The sequence below is a fragment of the Saccostrea echinata genome, unplaced genomic scaffold (genome assembly GCF_033153115.1).
Source record: "Saccostrea echinata isolate AGI-Se365-2 ecotype Australia unplaced genomic scaffold, CSIRO_AGI_Sech_v1 ptg000005l, whole genome shotgun sequence".
NCBI classification, from domain to species: domain Eukaryota; kingdom Metazoa; phylum Mollusca; class Bivalvia; order Ostreida; family Ostreidae; genus Saccostrea; species Saccostrea echinata.
Genome location: NW_026889754.1, coordinates 16,175,317 through 16,192,500, shown reverse-complemented (window position 1 = coordinate 16,192,500; position 17,184 = coordinate 16,175,317). Strand labels below are relative to the sequence as shown.

Here is a 17,184-nt window from a genome sequence, read left to right as displayed (position 1 = left end):
TGAAGGCGAAAAATTTGGCCCGTACAGCTGTTCAGCTGATTGTAACCCGCCATGTATCATTCAGTGGAAACAAAAAAAAATTGGCGTAGACTTTCAAAATATTGAATTCGCCGGAAAAAATCTTTCAGAACAACGAGTGGACAAAGACACAGAATCGTTCCAGTGTGTTGCAATTTGGAACTCTACATATCCCGTACAAAAATCTAAAACGATAAACATGGACATACTGTGTACGTATTGATATTTTTTCTGAATGGTCAGAATGAGTAGGATTATTTCAATTTCTTATAATGAAAGAGAGTATTAAAATACGTGTATATTTGATATGCTACAACCTCAGGTAGTATGATATTAGATTTGATAAGTCTATGGCATCCAGTTTTAGAAATGTGTTTTTAGGAGGCATATTTTAATTAAAAATTCTTCAATTTTTCATAAAAAATTCTTCTATAGAAAAAAGGATGCCTTATAGTTAAATTTTATAGTAAATCAAATTTGCTCCGATCATGTAGGGCCCCTTGAATGTAGCAAGGATTAATAATAAAAAAAAAACCTGAGGTATTCTGTCGACAGTCAGTAACAAACCTGATAAGTAATAGTGTACATCTCATACTTCAGGAGTAAAACCTCAAAGAGATCCATTTTCTTTCTTTAAAAACAAAAGAAGTAGAACTTCTTACACTGTCGGTAAAAGATAATTATCAATTATGTTTAAAACATCCCTTGTCGATTGTTTATCTGGAGGGGTAGGGATTACAAATGGAAGGCTCAATCTACATTCAATTATGCAAAAGACAATATGGATGTCAATCAGGTGTGCGATCCAGAGAACAAACTAATTATAGCGTCTATTAGCATATTGGAACCACCAAAAGGGATTTACTTTTTGATGATAGAGCAAACAAATTACAATTTGTTACATTGGACCTTTATGGTTATACCATTAGCTACAACGTAAGACCTGATGAGTAAGGCAGTTGATTAGTAAGAACAGAGGTGGCAAACTCCTGAGGTTGGGGAAGTGCCAGGAGATATAGAACCTGTGGAGTGACAGGATCATAGAAATTTGTTCACGGCAGATGCTTTAACCATAGTTGGGTTTTTTTTCCCAATCAAGAGCACAAAACGCCAGCTCGGCCCCGTTGCATGTTGCAGTATAGTTAAAAAAAAATTCTCATCGTAGCTTTAGTTAATTGCAATAAAATTATCTGTTAATTCACCTCCTTATAATCCTTTTAATATATTTGATATTTAAATTTACAATTTTATTTTATTTTGCTCATACTTTGAGGAAAACAAAAATACCATGGCGTGTTAGTGTAAATAGTATCACTATGAAATAAATCTTTTTCATAAAAGCGATTAATTCGCAAATCACGATATGGCAAAAATTAAGTAAACACGTTCCATGCACGTAACGATTTGTATTCAACTATTTCTCCTTTTGAAGAACATAATTTTTTGTAGATTTATCGAAACCGAAAATAATTCTGAATGGCATCAGTCAAAATCGATCAGACATCAGAAAAGGTGAAAATCTGCCTATTTCTTGTCATGTGGATGGAAATCCAAACCCTACAATCATTCTCAGCAAAGTTTCAAATGGTCAAGTCTTTGATACAGAAGATAGCAACTGCCTGGACTACACAATAACAAAAGTCCAATGTTCTGACACGGGCACCTACAGATGTACAGGAAATTCAACTCAATTTGAAAGGAAAATAAAGGATTTTACTGTGAATGTCATCTGTAAGTTCTTCAAGTGTCTGTGAAAGATTAAGAAGTAAACGATGTTCATTTTTTGCTATATATTCAGCAATAATTGTAATTTTTAGGTTATAAATGGAATCCTTTTTGCTTTAGTTATTCAAATAAAATTCATTTTAAAAGTGATGTGCAGATGTGTGATGTATATCTCTACCTTTAATGTTAGATGGCTTGTCCGGCCATTTCACTGTAAAATTAAGCTTTATTTTTGATATGCATGCGTATTTTGTTACAGAATTAAATGTATGAAAATGTCCTATGTTACGAGGTAGATTAAACTAGATCTCTATTTTATTATTCTTTCCTTTCTCGTATAAATATCGAAGATATTCGAATATATGAACATGCATTCTGCTTATACCTATAAATTACAAATTTGTTCAAAGTGTACCTATACGATTTCTGGCAGTGAGCTTGTTTTATACATAACATTATGTTTTAGGTGACCCTCAACTTGATACGTCTGTGCCATTCAAGACCAACTATGGGTCAATGAGTGGAAAAAATGTCAAGGTTTTTGTGACAGTGCCTGTGCTTGCAAATCCTCTTCCGTCCTCATTTCATTCAAGAATATCATGGCAGGGACCTGGATATCTGAATATTACAAATACAGTATCAAAAAGTGATAACGTTATCTACAAACACTGGATCAACAGTACCATTCCTATTCCTGATCAGAGATGTTTTGGAAACTACACAGTTACTTACAATGGAACAGTCATCGTCAATATAGCAATCAACGCCGAAGGTTGGATTTACATACTTAAATTTAGATATATCTTCCATACTTAATTAAAGTTTGGTAGCTTGACTGAAAAGATCTCTCTCTCTCTCTCTCTCTCTCTCTCTCTCTCTCTCTCTCTCTCTATATATATATATATATATATATATATATATATATATATATATATATATATATAAAGGATATCAACGAGTAACCAAAAACCGGGTAATCCATCAAATGTCAGAGTAACGAATACTAAAATCGAAACTCGGTTACTCGGATGTATAGATATATTTATCAAACAATAAAGCTTAAGGTAGTAAAAAAATGAATAGGCCAAAATATTCCTACAATTCAATTATTTTGAAACTTTGATATTTTGGTTTAGGATATAAAATCTCTCTTTATAAGTAAATGAAAGAAATCCAACCGCATACTTTTTGCCCACATAGTTTGAAATATGGCCTAGCTATCAGACCCCTCTAAGAAGATTGGGAAATCATACATTCGACTTGAGAATATGCCTTATTTAAAAATTATCAGTTGATCTATTGCAAACTTTGTGATTCCTTTTATAAAGGCAACCTTTTTGTTACTAAAATTGAGTAAAAGATATTGATACTGGTAAATTTGAGAAAAATATGATGTAAAACTAGGACATACGTAGCCCTGGAATTGAAAATTCACATGTAAATATGCTACACTTTATGTTCTCTTTAGAGAAAATATATAATTCAATTTTTACAAAAAATCAAGATTGATTGAAATGGATCACAGATTAAAATGTGTCAATATACGGAAAATTAAACCAATGGTTACAGATATTTTGGCGATTAAAAAAAATTTCAATGGCAAAAAAGTGAAAGATTCAGTAGATGACGTCACAATATTGGACCTTTGACCTCTTAATATGACCTTGACCTTTATTGTACATAAAGAATGGGGACTCCTTATATATATATATATATATATATATATATATATATATATATATATATATATATATATATATATATATATATATATATATATATATATATATGTCCAAATGTCAACCCTCATTTATTTATGGATCAAAAGTTACACTGCATTTAATAACAGATTATATCGCATTTAGACAGCATGATCACATTGTAAAATGTAGCTCCCAAGTGACCAATATATAGGATATCTCTAATTTTGAAAGAAAAAATGACGAACACTTGCCACAGCTTATTATTTTTCTTACAAAAATCATTGATTATTGACATTATTCTTTTATATATTCTTTTATATTATTCTTTTTTCTGAAGTATTTTTTAAAGAAATTACTTAAAACAGATTTAATGGGTGTTTTGTACTACCTTAAATATATATACATTGTCCATTTCAATAGCATCCCGTACACCAGTAAATACCAGTAATCACCTGTGACCAACCACCTGATACCCCCACTGTGTCAAATTTTCGGATAGCCTTATGATTTGTTTTCAATGGATGTCGTTTAAATATGGTCTATTATGGTCTATCATTAAGTCAAATGCTGACTGACTTTTTTCATACTAATTGCTAGGCCATTATTTACACATTGAATTGTCAACGGATTTTCCCGTTATTTCAAGGAGCACACGGCGGGTGTGACAGGTCGGCAGGGGATGTTCACTCCTCCATAGCACCTGATCGCACCTCTGATGTCTTAGAGGTCCGTGTATGCTCTGCTCCTATTTTGTAATGTTTAATGGACTTTTGAGCTCGAATACTGTTCGTTATCTACACATATTTCATCTATTATCTTTAAATTATGATACTGCATTTCCTAATTAAAGAAAGTATGGGTATACTGGTGTTATACTGATCCGTCTGTATGTCTGTCCATCCGTCAGTCATACTATCTTCTTCCCCAAAGTACTCTTAGATTTTATGCAGTAGCCAACTCTTTTTCGGAATATGATTGATGGTGCCTTGAAGGTATGCGGAAGTATTTTTAAAATTTTACTTTTTACCCTGGGGCCAAATTTGGGTCAAAAAAACATTTTTTTTTTTTCACAAAAATCTGGTTCCCTGAACTCCTCGTACATTTTTGCAGCACACCATTCATATTTTGGAATATGCTTGAGAGTGTCCTGTAAATGTGCAATAAGGTTTCTGAATTTCGATTTTTGCCCTGGGGGGCAATTGGGGTCACTTTTTTTTTCTACAAAATCCTGGTTCCTTGAACTTATCTTACATTTTTAGGTCACCTGAGTCACTCAGGTGACCTATTGCTATCCGTTCTCGTCCGTCGGCGTGCTTCGTGCGTCGTGTGTTAACATTTGAACATTTTTAGCTTCTTCTCTGAAACCAAAATTTGGCATATAGCATCTATGGGTAAAGGGGAACAAAAATTGTGAATTTCATGGTCCCTGCCCCCCCCCCCCCGGGGGGGGCCTGAGGGGTGGGGCTAAAACCACCAAAAATATTGCAATCTTTAAAAATCTTCTTCTTTACTCCAGGACATCAAGCAGTCAAACTGTTGGCATCATTGTAATAAGCATTGAGCCCTCTACCAAAATTGTGAAATTCATGGCCCCAGGGTCAGGGGTTCTGGTGTTAGGGCGGGGCTCTATTGATTATATAGTGAAAATGCATTAATTCTTTGAAAATCTTCTTCTCTGCTCCTGGGTATTAAATAAAGTAACTAAGTATATAGTTATAATGAGCAAGAGTGCCTCTTCCAAAATTATGAAATTCATGGCCCCAGGGTCAGGGGTTCTGGCCCCTGGGTTGGGCTATATAGATCATATTGTGAAAGTGCATTAATTCTTTGAAAATCTTCTTCTCTTCTACTGGAGATTATTTAAACAAACTAAGTGCATGATTATGATAGGCAAAGATGCCTCTTCCATGATTTTTAAATACATGGCCTCAGTTTTTGGGGTTCTTGAGGAAGGGGGGGGGGGCTCTATTGATTATATAGTGAAAAAGCATTAATTCTATTAATTAATCATTAATTAATCCTGTCTGCTCCTTAGTGTTGAGCTGATAAATAAATTGCTTAGCTATGATGAAAATGGGAGCTTCGAACAGAATTTTGTGGTCAGGGGTTCTGGCATAACGAGGGGGGGGGGGGGGGCTTTTGATAATATAGTGGAAAAGTGTTAATTCTTTGAAGTCCATAGTTATGATGATGAGGGTAACTCTTCCAAATTTGTAAATTTCTTGACCCTTGGTCTTGGGTTCTGGTGTTAGGGTAAGGCTTTGTTGAATCTGTAGTAGTGAAAATGCATTGGCTTCTCTGCTTCTGGGCATATTGGAAGAAAACTGAGTAAAAGTTTAAATGGTATAATTAAGCATATTTCTACCAGATTTTTGAACATCTAGACCATTTGTCTAAGCATTCTGGTCCTGGGCAAGGCTCTATTTGTATTCTACTGAGAGGAGTTATTCCCCTTTTCCATTCACCTTTGATAATTAATCACTGTTAATAATGTATTTGAAAGGTTAATAGAATAAGATAATTATGCAAGAATGTTTATCATATAATTCAAAAAGTACTTTCTTAGTTTTAATAATCAGGTAGACCTGTAAGTAATAGATAAATAAAAATGAGACAAAAATAACTTATCTTATTAAAAGTTCTTCAAAGACCATAAGAGAGGTCAATGCTAGAGGTCTTAATATGGGTTTAAAAAAAGTATAGAAGCACTAATAGTTTGTTAATAGTCTGCATGGTGATAGTGTTAAGTGGGGGACAGATTAGAACTTAATTTATGAGTTGATACGGAATACTAGACTAATTATTTTGTTGATCCTGATCTTCCTACCTCTCTTGCTTTAGGGCAAAAAAGTTTCATCTACCAGTGTATTTAACTTCTAAATTGTTGTATTATACTCAGGTGACCGTTAAGGCCCTTGGGCCTCTTGTTGAAGTACCCAACTCATCTTTTTGAATATGACTGGAAATGTCTTGTAGATAAGGTTTTGGAATTATCATTTTTACCCTAGGAGCCAAGTTAGAGTCAAAAACGTTGTTTTTTTCTACAAAAACCTGGCTTATGAACTCCTTTTACATTTCTCGCAGTAGCATATTCATATTATGGGACATGATTGGGAGTGTCCTGTAGTTTAGAATTTCAATTATCACACGACTCGATTGCGGTTAAAAATTCTCAATTTTGTACAAAAACATGGTTCACAGAACTCCTCTAGATTCTTCGCCTAATTATTCTTTGAAATTTGATTGGGAGCGTCCTGTAGCAAATGGGTTTCAGAATTTAAATTTTCACCTAAGCCGGTGATTGGGTGTCGGGAAAAGACAAAAATCTAAATTTACAAAAAATCTGGTTCCCTAAACTCTTTTACGCAGTTGCAAACTATATTTTAGACGGTGATTGACGATGCCCTGTACATTAAGGTCAAAAATGATTAAAAAAAAAACATTTATCAAAGTAGCCCAATCATATCCTGTAGATGTCCATTAAGGTTTTGGAATTTAGCTTTTAACCTTGGAGGCGACTGGGGCTTTTAACAGACTTTTTTGTAAATTATAGAACCATTGTGAATTCTTCAATTGTTACTTAAATATGAAGGTGAGTGCATTTAGAGACAAACACCTTCGTGCGGGTATTTATACCGTCTTATGACAGCATTTTGATTGAGGCGAAATCGAACACACATAGAAACGCTTCTTTCAAATTCAAAAATGAAGAAATATTTTAAAATAACTGAGAATTCAAAATACGTAAAACGTAGGCTGTGCGAAATGAATTTATCGTATATAGGGAAAACAACCAACATTTTAAATTATAATATACGCCTAGCGATCCCGACAACGTCTGTTCCTTTAAAGATAGTCTCTTTCACTAGTCTACAAAGCTGTGTAACAGATTGTCCTCCTCTTGCGCTGATAAAATCGTCTTCCTAAACGAGAATTTTAAACCATTTGTACCGTTCACGGTAGCTCAGTCGGTAGAGCGCTCTCTTCGTGATCGGGAGGTCGTGAGTTCGAATCTCGGCCGCGACTGACCTAAGTCGATAACAAATGGGTAGCAACTGTACCTTCGCCATGCGCTCGGCACTTTGAAGTGAAAGTTGCGGGTCCTTCGGATGAGACCTTAAAAACCGAGGCCCAGTGTCACGGCAGGCGTTGGCACGATAAAGATCCCTCACTGCTCAATGGCCCTGAGAGCCGAGTAAAGGTCAAAATTTGAAGCCCTTAACCGGTATACATGGCGACGTCTCTATATGAGTGATAAATTCTCGAATGAGACGTAAAAAATATACAATCAATCATTAAACCATTTGTAATTATTGGTGTGTTGACTGATGTTTCTTATGTTTATTTGATAAATAAATTTAATACATGCATCATAAACATAAAAAAAACACCTATGGTGTTAAACGGGGCCAAACTATTGTCAATAAAATTAAATACATATTATTTTACATTTTTACCGAGTACCAGAGTTCTCCATCGGAAAATCATCCGAGTAACCGATTATCAAATATTGACCGATTTGACTTCCAATATAATATAATATAATATAATATAATTTAATATTATATATATATATATATATATATTATTACATTAACATTTCTAAGCTTCCGCAACCCCTCCTACATTACTGAATAAAATTTGATGAGACGTTCATAGAACCCTTTATTATATAGTTCCATTATGCACCTTCTAATTGGCATTTTGAGGTGACACATATTTGGGGTTTTCCATATCAAAACATGGACACTGCTATTCTTTCTATAACATTGGAGGTACCCACCTTTTATCCTATTTTATGTTTTGATCGGACACATATATGGCCTTTCCCGTAGCAAAATATTAATTTAGCCTTTATACTGACATCGGAACTGGGGTATCATTTTGTGAGCTCCTTACTCACAGTACCTCTAGTTCCAAGAATTTGTTTAATATTAAAATTTAGTTTTATTTTTCAAGATTTACCTAAGCCGCCTTTGAACTTTACCTGGAACTCTAACGCTAGTGGATATGTCAGTCTTACTTGGGTATCAAACTTTAATGGAGGGCCAGAACAAATTTTTATCTTGTCAAAGAAAAAGGGATCCAGCTGGACATTTGTTCAAAATCTGACAGACCCTGGTGAAATGAATATGGGATATTATGACCTAGGACCTTTAGTTCCAGGACAAGAGTATCTGTACCAGTTGGAGAGCTGTAATAGAATCAATTGTTCTTTAAGCCCTGTTGAAGTTCAGTTCATAGTACAAGGTACAGTAACTTTTACTTTCATTATGCAAAACCTTCTCCCAATAATTGACAGTCTTGGTAATGGTGAAAATTCGCTTATCACATGAATATAAGGAAATTAAGATTTTGAAATGAAATCATGGTATCCCATAAAATGTCAATATAAGCATGCTTTACTGAAGAAACATAATTTTGTGCAGCTTCATTCTGAATGCTAAGTTAAAGTTTTAGCTGACGTTCTTTGCCAATAGTTATTTAACATCCCTTAAGTAGTAGGTACGGTTTTTAGCTTTATTATGGCCTATACATTTTTTCAAATAGTTTTGAAACTGGCTTAAATATGAGTAGCGCACATGACTCTGATAAATCATGAAAAAATACGGCATGAAGGAGGACTGTTCTGGAAATAAGACACCATTAATGTGATACATTTCTAAGTTTTAATCAGAATAGGCCTCAAAAGGACCCTTTTCAAGGGTTATTCTCCTTTTTAAAAAAGTATCCACAGTCGTTCCACAGCCACACCCACTTTAATTTTCGGATATGATTAAAATTCTTTGAAAAATCACATTTCCCAAAATCTTTGTGGGCTATGCATGAGGTCTATATTAGCTGAAATTTCCACTGAAAATTGATATCTTCTGTAACTTTTTAAGAAAATGCGGGAAAATGCAAAAGTTCATAACGTCACATTTAGAATTTAGTAGGTCATGTGAGCAAAACTGTTTGTATGATCTTACTGCATGGAATTTCAACAATTCAGAAAGCATGAGTTGTAATTTCTCATATCACTTTATTTATTCATATATTTAAGTAAAATACAAGATCAGATTTCTATTGAAATCGTGCTTTGTTCTTTATTAACATAATATTGCTACCAGACATCGATTTAACTCTATGAAACATTGACTTACTTTGAAACTTTACTCTGGGACTTAAATTTACTGTAAAACTTCATTATTTTCCTTTGAATTGAAATTTAGCTTAAACGTGAAAGGTGACTGTCGGCTATATTTTTTATGCCCGGCAGGTCAGAATTAATATCTGGCAATATGGCCGACGCGTTGCGTTTATATTTCGATATGTGAAATCATTTATTACGGAAACCACTTTCTATAATGTTTTCCTTTTGAAATTAGAGTAGCGACCTTTTTGAAGAAATGACTTCAGATTTGTTGTGATTGCAGAAGTGATACTAGCGTCGAATAAGAGAGGAAAAACGTTTTAAATTAGAATCTGAACAGAACATATAATTTAAAGTAAATAAAGGTGCAGCAGAGATTTATCAAGAATACATGACGGTAAAAGGTAAGATTGATAATTTTGAAGAGTTTGACTGTGTGAAATTGGATAGACATTATAATTTCGATAGTCGATATGTTGGGACATTTAAATTCTTAATTAAAATACATGTATGTTATTTTGAATCATCTTAATCATCACTTCTTGCAAGCCTGTTGTACTACGCTGGTCGGGAGGGGGACTCCCACTGTTTTAATAAAAGTCTATTACTTTAAACACCCCCCCCCCACACACACACACACACTTTTTTGTTGAAGTATGGTGGAAAGCTTAACATGTTATTGCAATAAAAAAAAATCTAAACCTCCCGAGTTTTCGCAGTTTATGGGGGTTTTTTTTCTGACTGCCCCTCTCTTTTATATAAACGTTGCTACAGGCCTTTCTTATGTTTATATCTCTCTGGCTATGAGCCTCAAGAAAATAAATAATTATTTGTTTTGCTACTTACTGTCTACAGAAATACATGTATATCCTCTTCGCCGTCTGTGAGATTGATAAACCCGATACATTTTTGTAGACAGTCATTAACAAACCACATAAATAATGACATGGAACTATTAGTTGATATTGATATGAAAATGTCTCCCAAATTACATATCAATAAAGATAAATTTTGGAGAAATACAAATAATTCTGGATGTAACGCTGTATTTGATTTGATAAAAAATTTACTTTATATTGTATAAAATGGGTTGCCTACGTCACAATGACTTGCGTCAAAAACGTACTGATCCGCCTGACGTAACATTCTAATTTTGTACAAATTGAAGTCATTTTTCAAGGACAATCATCTTTTTTTCTTACACTAAATGAATGAAAATTAAATAATAAGGAATGAATTTAATAGCTACCCAATTTATACGGTATAAACTGGGTTGAAACAGTTTACGCTTTTTTATAAACCGCTTCGCGGTCTATAAAGCGTAAACTGCCCAAATCCAGTTTATACCGTCCAAAATGTGTATCTATTAAATTCATTCCTTAAAAAATTGTACAAAAAGAAAAGTAAGAATTTGAAATTTAAAATAAACAAAACACGTTTCATACCATTTGTAAGGCTATTGCTTTTATACTTATAATTTGACTACGGAGCAGTCCGTATACCTGATAATACAAAGGGACCACGGGGGATGCTTACTCCTGCTAGGCACCTAACCCAACCTCGGATGTTTCCAGGGCTCCGTGTTTTTGCCCTGATTACGATTCGTTTCGCTTACTGGTTTATGAGATTGATCACTGTTGGCAATCTTCATCTTTAAAAATTACATTTTATCCTTTGATTTACATCGAAAAAAGAAATTGGAGCAATGAAAAGAAGATGGGCGTGTTTGGCATGTGATCTGCAGGAATCATGTGTACGAAACATTTATAGTTAAAGTGTCCACAATTTGGTTGGCTGACCACAGCTGGACAGGCTTATACAAAGCTAAGCACATAGGAAAATGTTATATTCAGTTTGAAGTAGCATGTCAAATTGTAATATTTAAGTCCGGTTATCTTAATAATCAAACTTTAACATTGATAGTAATGCTTCACATAAATAATATACACCTACAAGATAATAAGGGTATAGTTAAATGCAATTACATGTACAATGAAATATATGGAGATAACGAACAGTATTCAGGCTCAAAAGTCCATTATACAATACAAAATAGGAGCAGAGCAAACACGGACCTTCAAACATCAGAGGTGGGATCAGGTGCCATGGAGGAGTGAGCATCCCCTGCCGACCGGTCACACCCGCCGTGTGCTCCTTGTCATGATCGGGAAATAACGGAAAAATCCTTCGACAATACAGTGTGTAAATAATGGCCTAACAATTAGTATGAAAAACGTCAGTCAGCATTTGACTCAATGATAAATTGTATTTGCTGACAAGGTCATTGTATCGACCATAGAACTTACGAAATGATGACTTGAAACGAGACAGCTGATATTCTTGTTTCATCAACTTATTTGTCAATAATTTACCTCGTTTTAGAAATTGTACATACGTAGAGCATGCTCTTGCGTATCGAATCAACTGAGAGATATATATACCCCGTATGCAGGTGATGAAGGTATATTGCCGCATAAGTAAGGGAAGTTGACGATTGAAAAGTTAAAGTCATCACGTTTATCATAAAGCTTGGTTGTTAGATTACCATTAACGTCTTTTTCAAGTAAAATATCCAAATATGAAACAGATGTGTTAGACTCTGTGGTATCTTTTATCTCAAGTTCACCAGGATATATCGTATCGACATAAGAATGAAAATAGCCATTGTTAATTGACAATACGTCGTCGATATATCTAAATGTGGAGTTGAAGGCCACAGCAAGTGTTTTCTTCTTTTCACGTACAAGATTTTGGACAAGTTCTGCTTCATATGAATACAAAAAAAGGTCTGCTAATAACGGGGCGCAATTGGTACCCATAGGAATTCCAATAGAATGTAATTCTGCTTCATATGAATGCAAAAAAGGTCTGCTAATAACGGGGCGCAATTGGTACCCATAGGAATTCCAATAGAATGTACAAGTATATATTAAAGTATTTGTAGGTTAGAAGAATTGCTTTCGCTCTCGATGCAACAGAACCAGAATTTATCCATTTTAAAATAAATAAGTACAAAAAAATTAAACTGACAAAAGAATTGTCTGTTTGCATTAAAAAAAATATTAACGCTCCATGCGAGGATCGAACCAAAAATTTTTGACTCCATTGCAATGGACAGGTCACACATATTACTGAGCTATCATCGCTACACACACAAATTGGCTTTTAAAACGACAATGAAGCACCGCATTTATACATTGGAATTTTTTTGGAAAAAGTTCATTTTTGATGGTCTCTGGGTTTTCTCTCCATTTTTTTACAAATGAATGTTTGTTTCTTTGAATTATAATGCATACAAATAAAGTTTGAAAATCATGGAGAGATAGCAAATTTTTAGAAAAACGTGTTAAAAATGTGCCAATTTGTACCAAATGAATCATCTAGCCTATTTTCAAGTTATTTTTTACCAAATCAAAATACAATTTCGGGAAAATATTTCCCTTTCCTATTTCTCAGGAACCCAAATGATCAAAAGATTGCTAAAATTTCGTGTGAATTTTTCACTTTTCAAGTTCGCCCAGATTCCTGCCGAATGCCAATTAAAAGCGCTCCCGTTCTTTCTGGAACTGATTTACTGTAGTAAAGTACAGTAAAGTTGACTCTGGTAAACTTTATAGTTATGTAGTAACTTGGTATTGTATGTATTTAAAAAAAAAAAACTTCATACATTCTAAGCTGACTAATTTTAATGATTGATAAATTTATTGATAGCCCGGTCTTCCCCATCTTCCCTGCTCATGGATACTACAATGATGATTGTGATCGGAGCTTCCGCGGCTGTGTTTGTCCTCGTTGTGATTCTAACAGTGGCGATGAAGTTGTATTGTAAAAGAAAAAAGTCACCTCCGAAGAAAAGTAACAGTGATGAACGACTAAGTGGATGTAAGCAGACAGATAAAGGAATAAAGACACTTCATAATAAGGGTCCGGTTATAAACATATAGGCCCAATTAGATTTATCAAAACTTTGCCCATCCTACGTTAATGAAAATCTGAATATACTTTATGTGTACTTTAACGACGACGGACCTAATTCATTTCTGCAATAGATTTTTTATTCAAATATTAATAAGAGGTAAAGTGACTTTTGGTGAGTTAAAATCAATAAAAAGAATCATATGGTAATCGATGTAGATTTTTAATGGGGAGCGTCTCAAAAGTTGGCTTTGGAAATTGATAATTACTGTTGGAAGTAATGGGAAATTGCCAGTGTAGGGTATAAGAGAAATCATTGAAAAAAAATTCTGTAATAGAATTTTTATTCATATTAAAGGACAATGTTAACTAGACAATTTACCAGCAAATTACGCCAAAAAATAAATAGGTCATCGGCTTAGATTTTTCAGAGGGGCATGTTAAACACAGGTGTAGGGCACGTTTTGGGTGAAATTTTCAATGAAGTTACCTTGGCCAAATAAATCATTAATTTATAAAATTAACAAATGGATATATATCAAAATATTTGCCATATTAAAACGTTTGAATATCTTTAAAAGAATTAAAAATGTATATTTTTTATCTTTTGCAATACATAATTAAGTCAATCTGATTCAAGGCATATGCGCGGTTTTCTGCGCAGTGGCTCGAAATTTCGAATTAGGTCCGTCGTCCTTAAAAAGCTGACTTCATATTTTAGCGGCTTTGGAGCGAACAACGATGCGCCAATTCATGAATACCGCTAAGCGTAAATAAATCATTAATAAAACAATGCAGGGAGCGGATATCTGTAGCACTAACTCATGGCTACACCAACCACGCCATGCCCAATCATTGAATATTGAATACGTTAATTCCTATACCTATACAGTATTGTCTACCCTCATATACCCATGCATCAAAGGACCACAATTTTGTCGTATAGTTAATGTTTCTTGGTTTATCCAGAAAGTTACAATTTTTCATTAAGGAATCAGTTCTCGGGACAGTAACTGTGGAACAGCAACATGGCAATACAATAAACGCCATTTCATTGTTCATATTATTGTATGGAGCGTTGAGTACTACTCTGGGCCTGATTATAAAAGTTGTAAAATATTAAAATCTATTTGTCTGTTTTTATTTTACATTTCCAATTCCAATATTTTATATTCACAGTGCAGGATAATACTCCAGTGGATGTAGTTGTTTACGCTGCTGTTGACAAGAGTGTCTTGATGAAGAACAGTCAACAAGTTGACAAAGCAGAGGGTGATGCCATCAAGGATAAAAATGGTTCTCTCTCTCTCTCTAACCATGCTAAATTTATCATGTTTTTTCCAGTTTTTTTTTTATTTTGAAACTTAAAAATGATTTCTAGAATGTGTTAGCATACTTAATCTAAAGTTTAAAAATAAGTCCATGTTCTATGTAATTTAGTTTTCCTTAAGTTTGAGTCAGAGCAACCCCTTATCCTTTTTAACGTTTTGATAAATGCAGAGAGATTAAACCACTATATTTGCTGTAGGAAAATGCTTCCACCAGTAATTAAGAAAATAAATATGTTCAATAAGTATACTCTTTTTCTTAATTAGATGACAACGAAGCCATGTATTCAGAAGTGATAAAAAAGCCCAATATACATAACAAAACGGATTCAAAGAAAGAAGAAAAGAAAAAGAATGGAGAAAAGGAGTTGCAAGGAAAGAAAGAAGAGGCAGAAGCATCTAACAGGAACGACGATTCACGTACAACGGTATGGTGCCAATAGCAAGTAGTATCAGAAGTTTTAGTTTAGAGAGATTAAGACAATACGTCTCAAAAGTTTCTTTGCAAACCGATCGATTTAAAGTGCTAATAAAATGGTCGGTTTGGATTCCTTAGGAAATGGATAACGCATAGTAAAAACTCAATCCCACAAGCAGGAAAAGTGAGGTACAACAACGGGGAGAAAATCGTTGACTTTGATATGAGGGTTATACTTCCAAAATTTCATAATGTCAGGAGATATCGATTCAGAGTAGTCACCCCATTATACATGTACATTTTACGGTATCGTGAAAATTTAGTCCCATAGGGCATCACTGATTCAAAAAGATCCCTCCGACCCTTATTCTTCAGCTGGATCCATTCCTTATGTAATTGAGATAAAATTCTTGAGATTAACACAATCCTGATTTTCTATTTGGCAATAATATATTAGAAAAAAGGGATTTTGGCCTTGTGTTTCTGCAAAGATTCCTCCTTATCTAAAGAAAATCATGGGGGTATATATTCTAGAAGTTTTTATCCTTTCTGAAACCAAGTTACAGTGACACTTGTGTAGTCCAGTTGTTCTGTATTCCGAAATCTTGCCTAATACGATTTTAAACTTTGTCTCTTTAAGTGAATTGTTTAAAATGTTGTCTAATCCGGTATGCTGCCTAATCCGGCCAATTTCTTTGGAACCAGTGGTGTCCGGATTAGACATGTTTACTGTATTTCCCTTTTGACTCTGCATTTCCCACAGAACAATCCACTTCATTTTTCTGTGATCAGCAGTTATTCTTAAAATATCACAGCTTAAATATATTGAACATTATCTTTTATTTTTTGCAGAATCAGGATGGTTTAGTTTACATAGATGTTGAGTTTGCAAAAAAGCCCCAAAGTTCAGACACAAAAGGGAAACCGATAATACACGGAGACGAAGAGAGAACAGAATACACGTTCGTGGATTTCTCTAAAAAGGCGCCACCAAAACAGGAACAGCAAGATAATACCACGTGATCATCTTTATCAACGAGATGTTCAAACATATACCCTAATAAACTCGAGAAATTGAAGAGCATTTCTTTTAATGATTAATTGATCTTTTTTTCTTTGCATGTATAGACTTGTATTTCTCTGTACACTTGTATTTAGAGTTGTAAAAATTTTTTTTATAAAGTCTTGTATTTATCTGTATAATTGTATTTAGATTTGTAAAAATGTATTTAATTTTTCGACATGGAATACCGTAAGTTTATTGCATATAGACTCTGATCCACATAAAATAAAAACCATTTAATTATAATTATGTGTCTAAAAGGAAGAATAAATAAACCAAATTTTCATTTATTTTCATAACAATGCATTTTCATTTGCTAGACGTACAATTACCATAAGGAGGAAATCTTGACAGATTAGTTCGTTTCACTTGTATGGGATATGTTTAAGTGTTCACGTATTGATACAAAATGTAGGAGTGGGCCCCTTACACTATATTTTCTACAATTGGTATATTTGTAATTATGTATAACTGATTGATTGCAAAATATTACAAAATAATACTTTTATCCAAAGTGTATTAGTATTAGGCTGAAAATGATTAATGACAGTGTGCACTTTAAAGGCTGTGACAGTGTACTCTTAACATCAAGAGCAAATTAATCAGATACATCCTATAGAAAATGCTCAAACTATGGTTTTAGATATGATATACGAAAAACTGTTACAGGCCTTTTTTAACAAAACGTTCATTTCTTTAGGTAACTTACTGTGGTTAGCGTGTGTGCATTTTAAAGACCTCATAGTATATCTTGAGGCCACTTCTGAGCAACATAATTTTATAGAGAGAGAGATCCTCAAAAATAACAAAGATATAAATTGTTTGAAATTTTATTTAAAAAATCTTAGAAAAAAGCAAGCTATAACAGCACCGTACTTCAT

The 17,184-nt window shown here is 33.7% G+C and overlaps 1 protein-coding gene across 1 annotated transcript in view; it reads left to right on the top strand.

The window, feature by feature from the left end:
- Positions 1–16,303, top strand: part of LOC133179720 (uncharacterized) — a 48,186-nt gene extending 31,883 nt beyond the window's left edge. The window contains exons 5-12 of the mRNA XM_061314413.1: positions 1–230; positions 1,468–1,749; positions 2,210–2,515; positions 8,406–8,696; positions 13,291–13,461; positions 14,674–14,790; positions 15,090–15,250; positions 16,093–16,303. The exon at positions 1–230 is cut by the window's left edge and continues 67 nt beyond it. Coding sequence (XP_061170397.1) covers positions 1–230; positions 1,468–1,749; positions 2,210–2,515; positions 8,406–8,696; positions 13,291–13,461; positions 14,674–14,790; positions 15,090–15,250; positions 16,093–16,263 — 1,729 coding nt within the window. The 3' untranslated portion in view covers positions 16,264–16,303. The remainder of the gene's footprint in view (positions 231–1,467; positions 1,750–2,209; positions 2,516–8,405; positions 8,697–13,290; positions 13,462–14,673; positions 14,791–15,089; positions 15,251–16,092) is intronic.
- Positions 16,304–17,184: the final 881 nt, after the last annotated feature.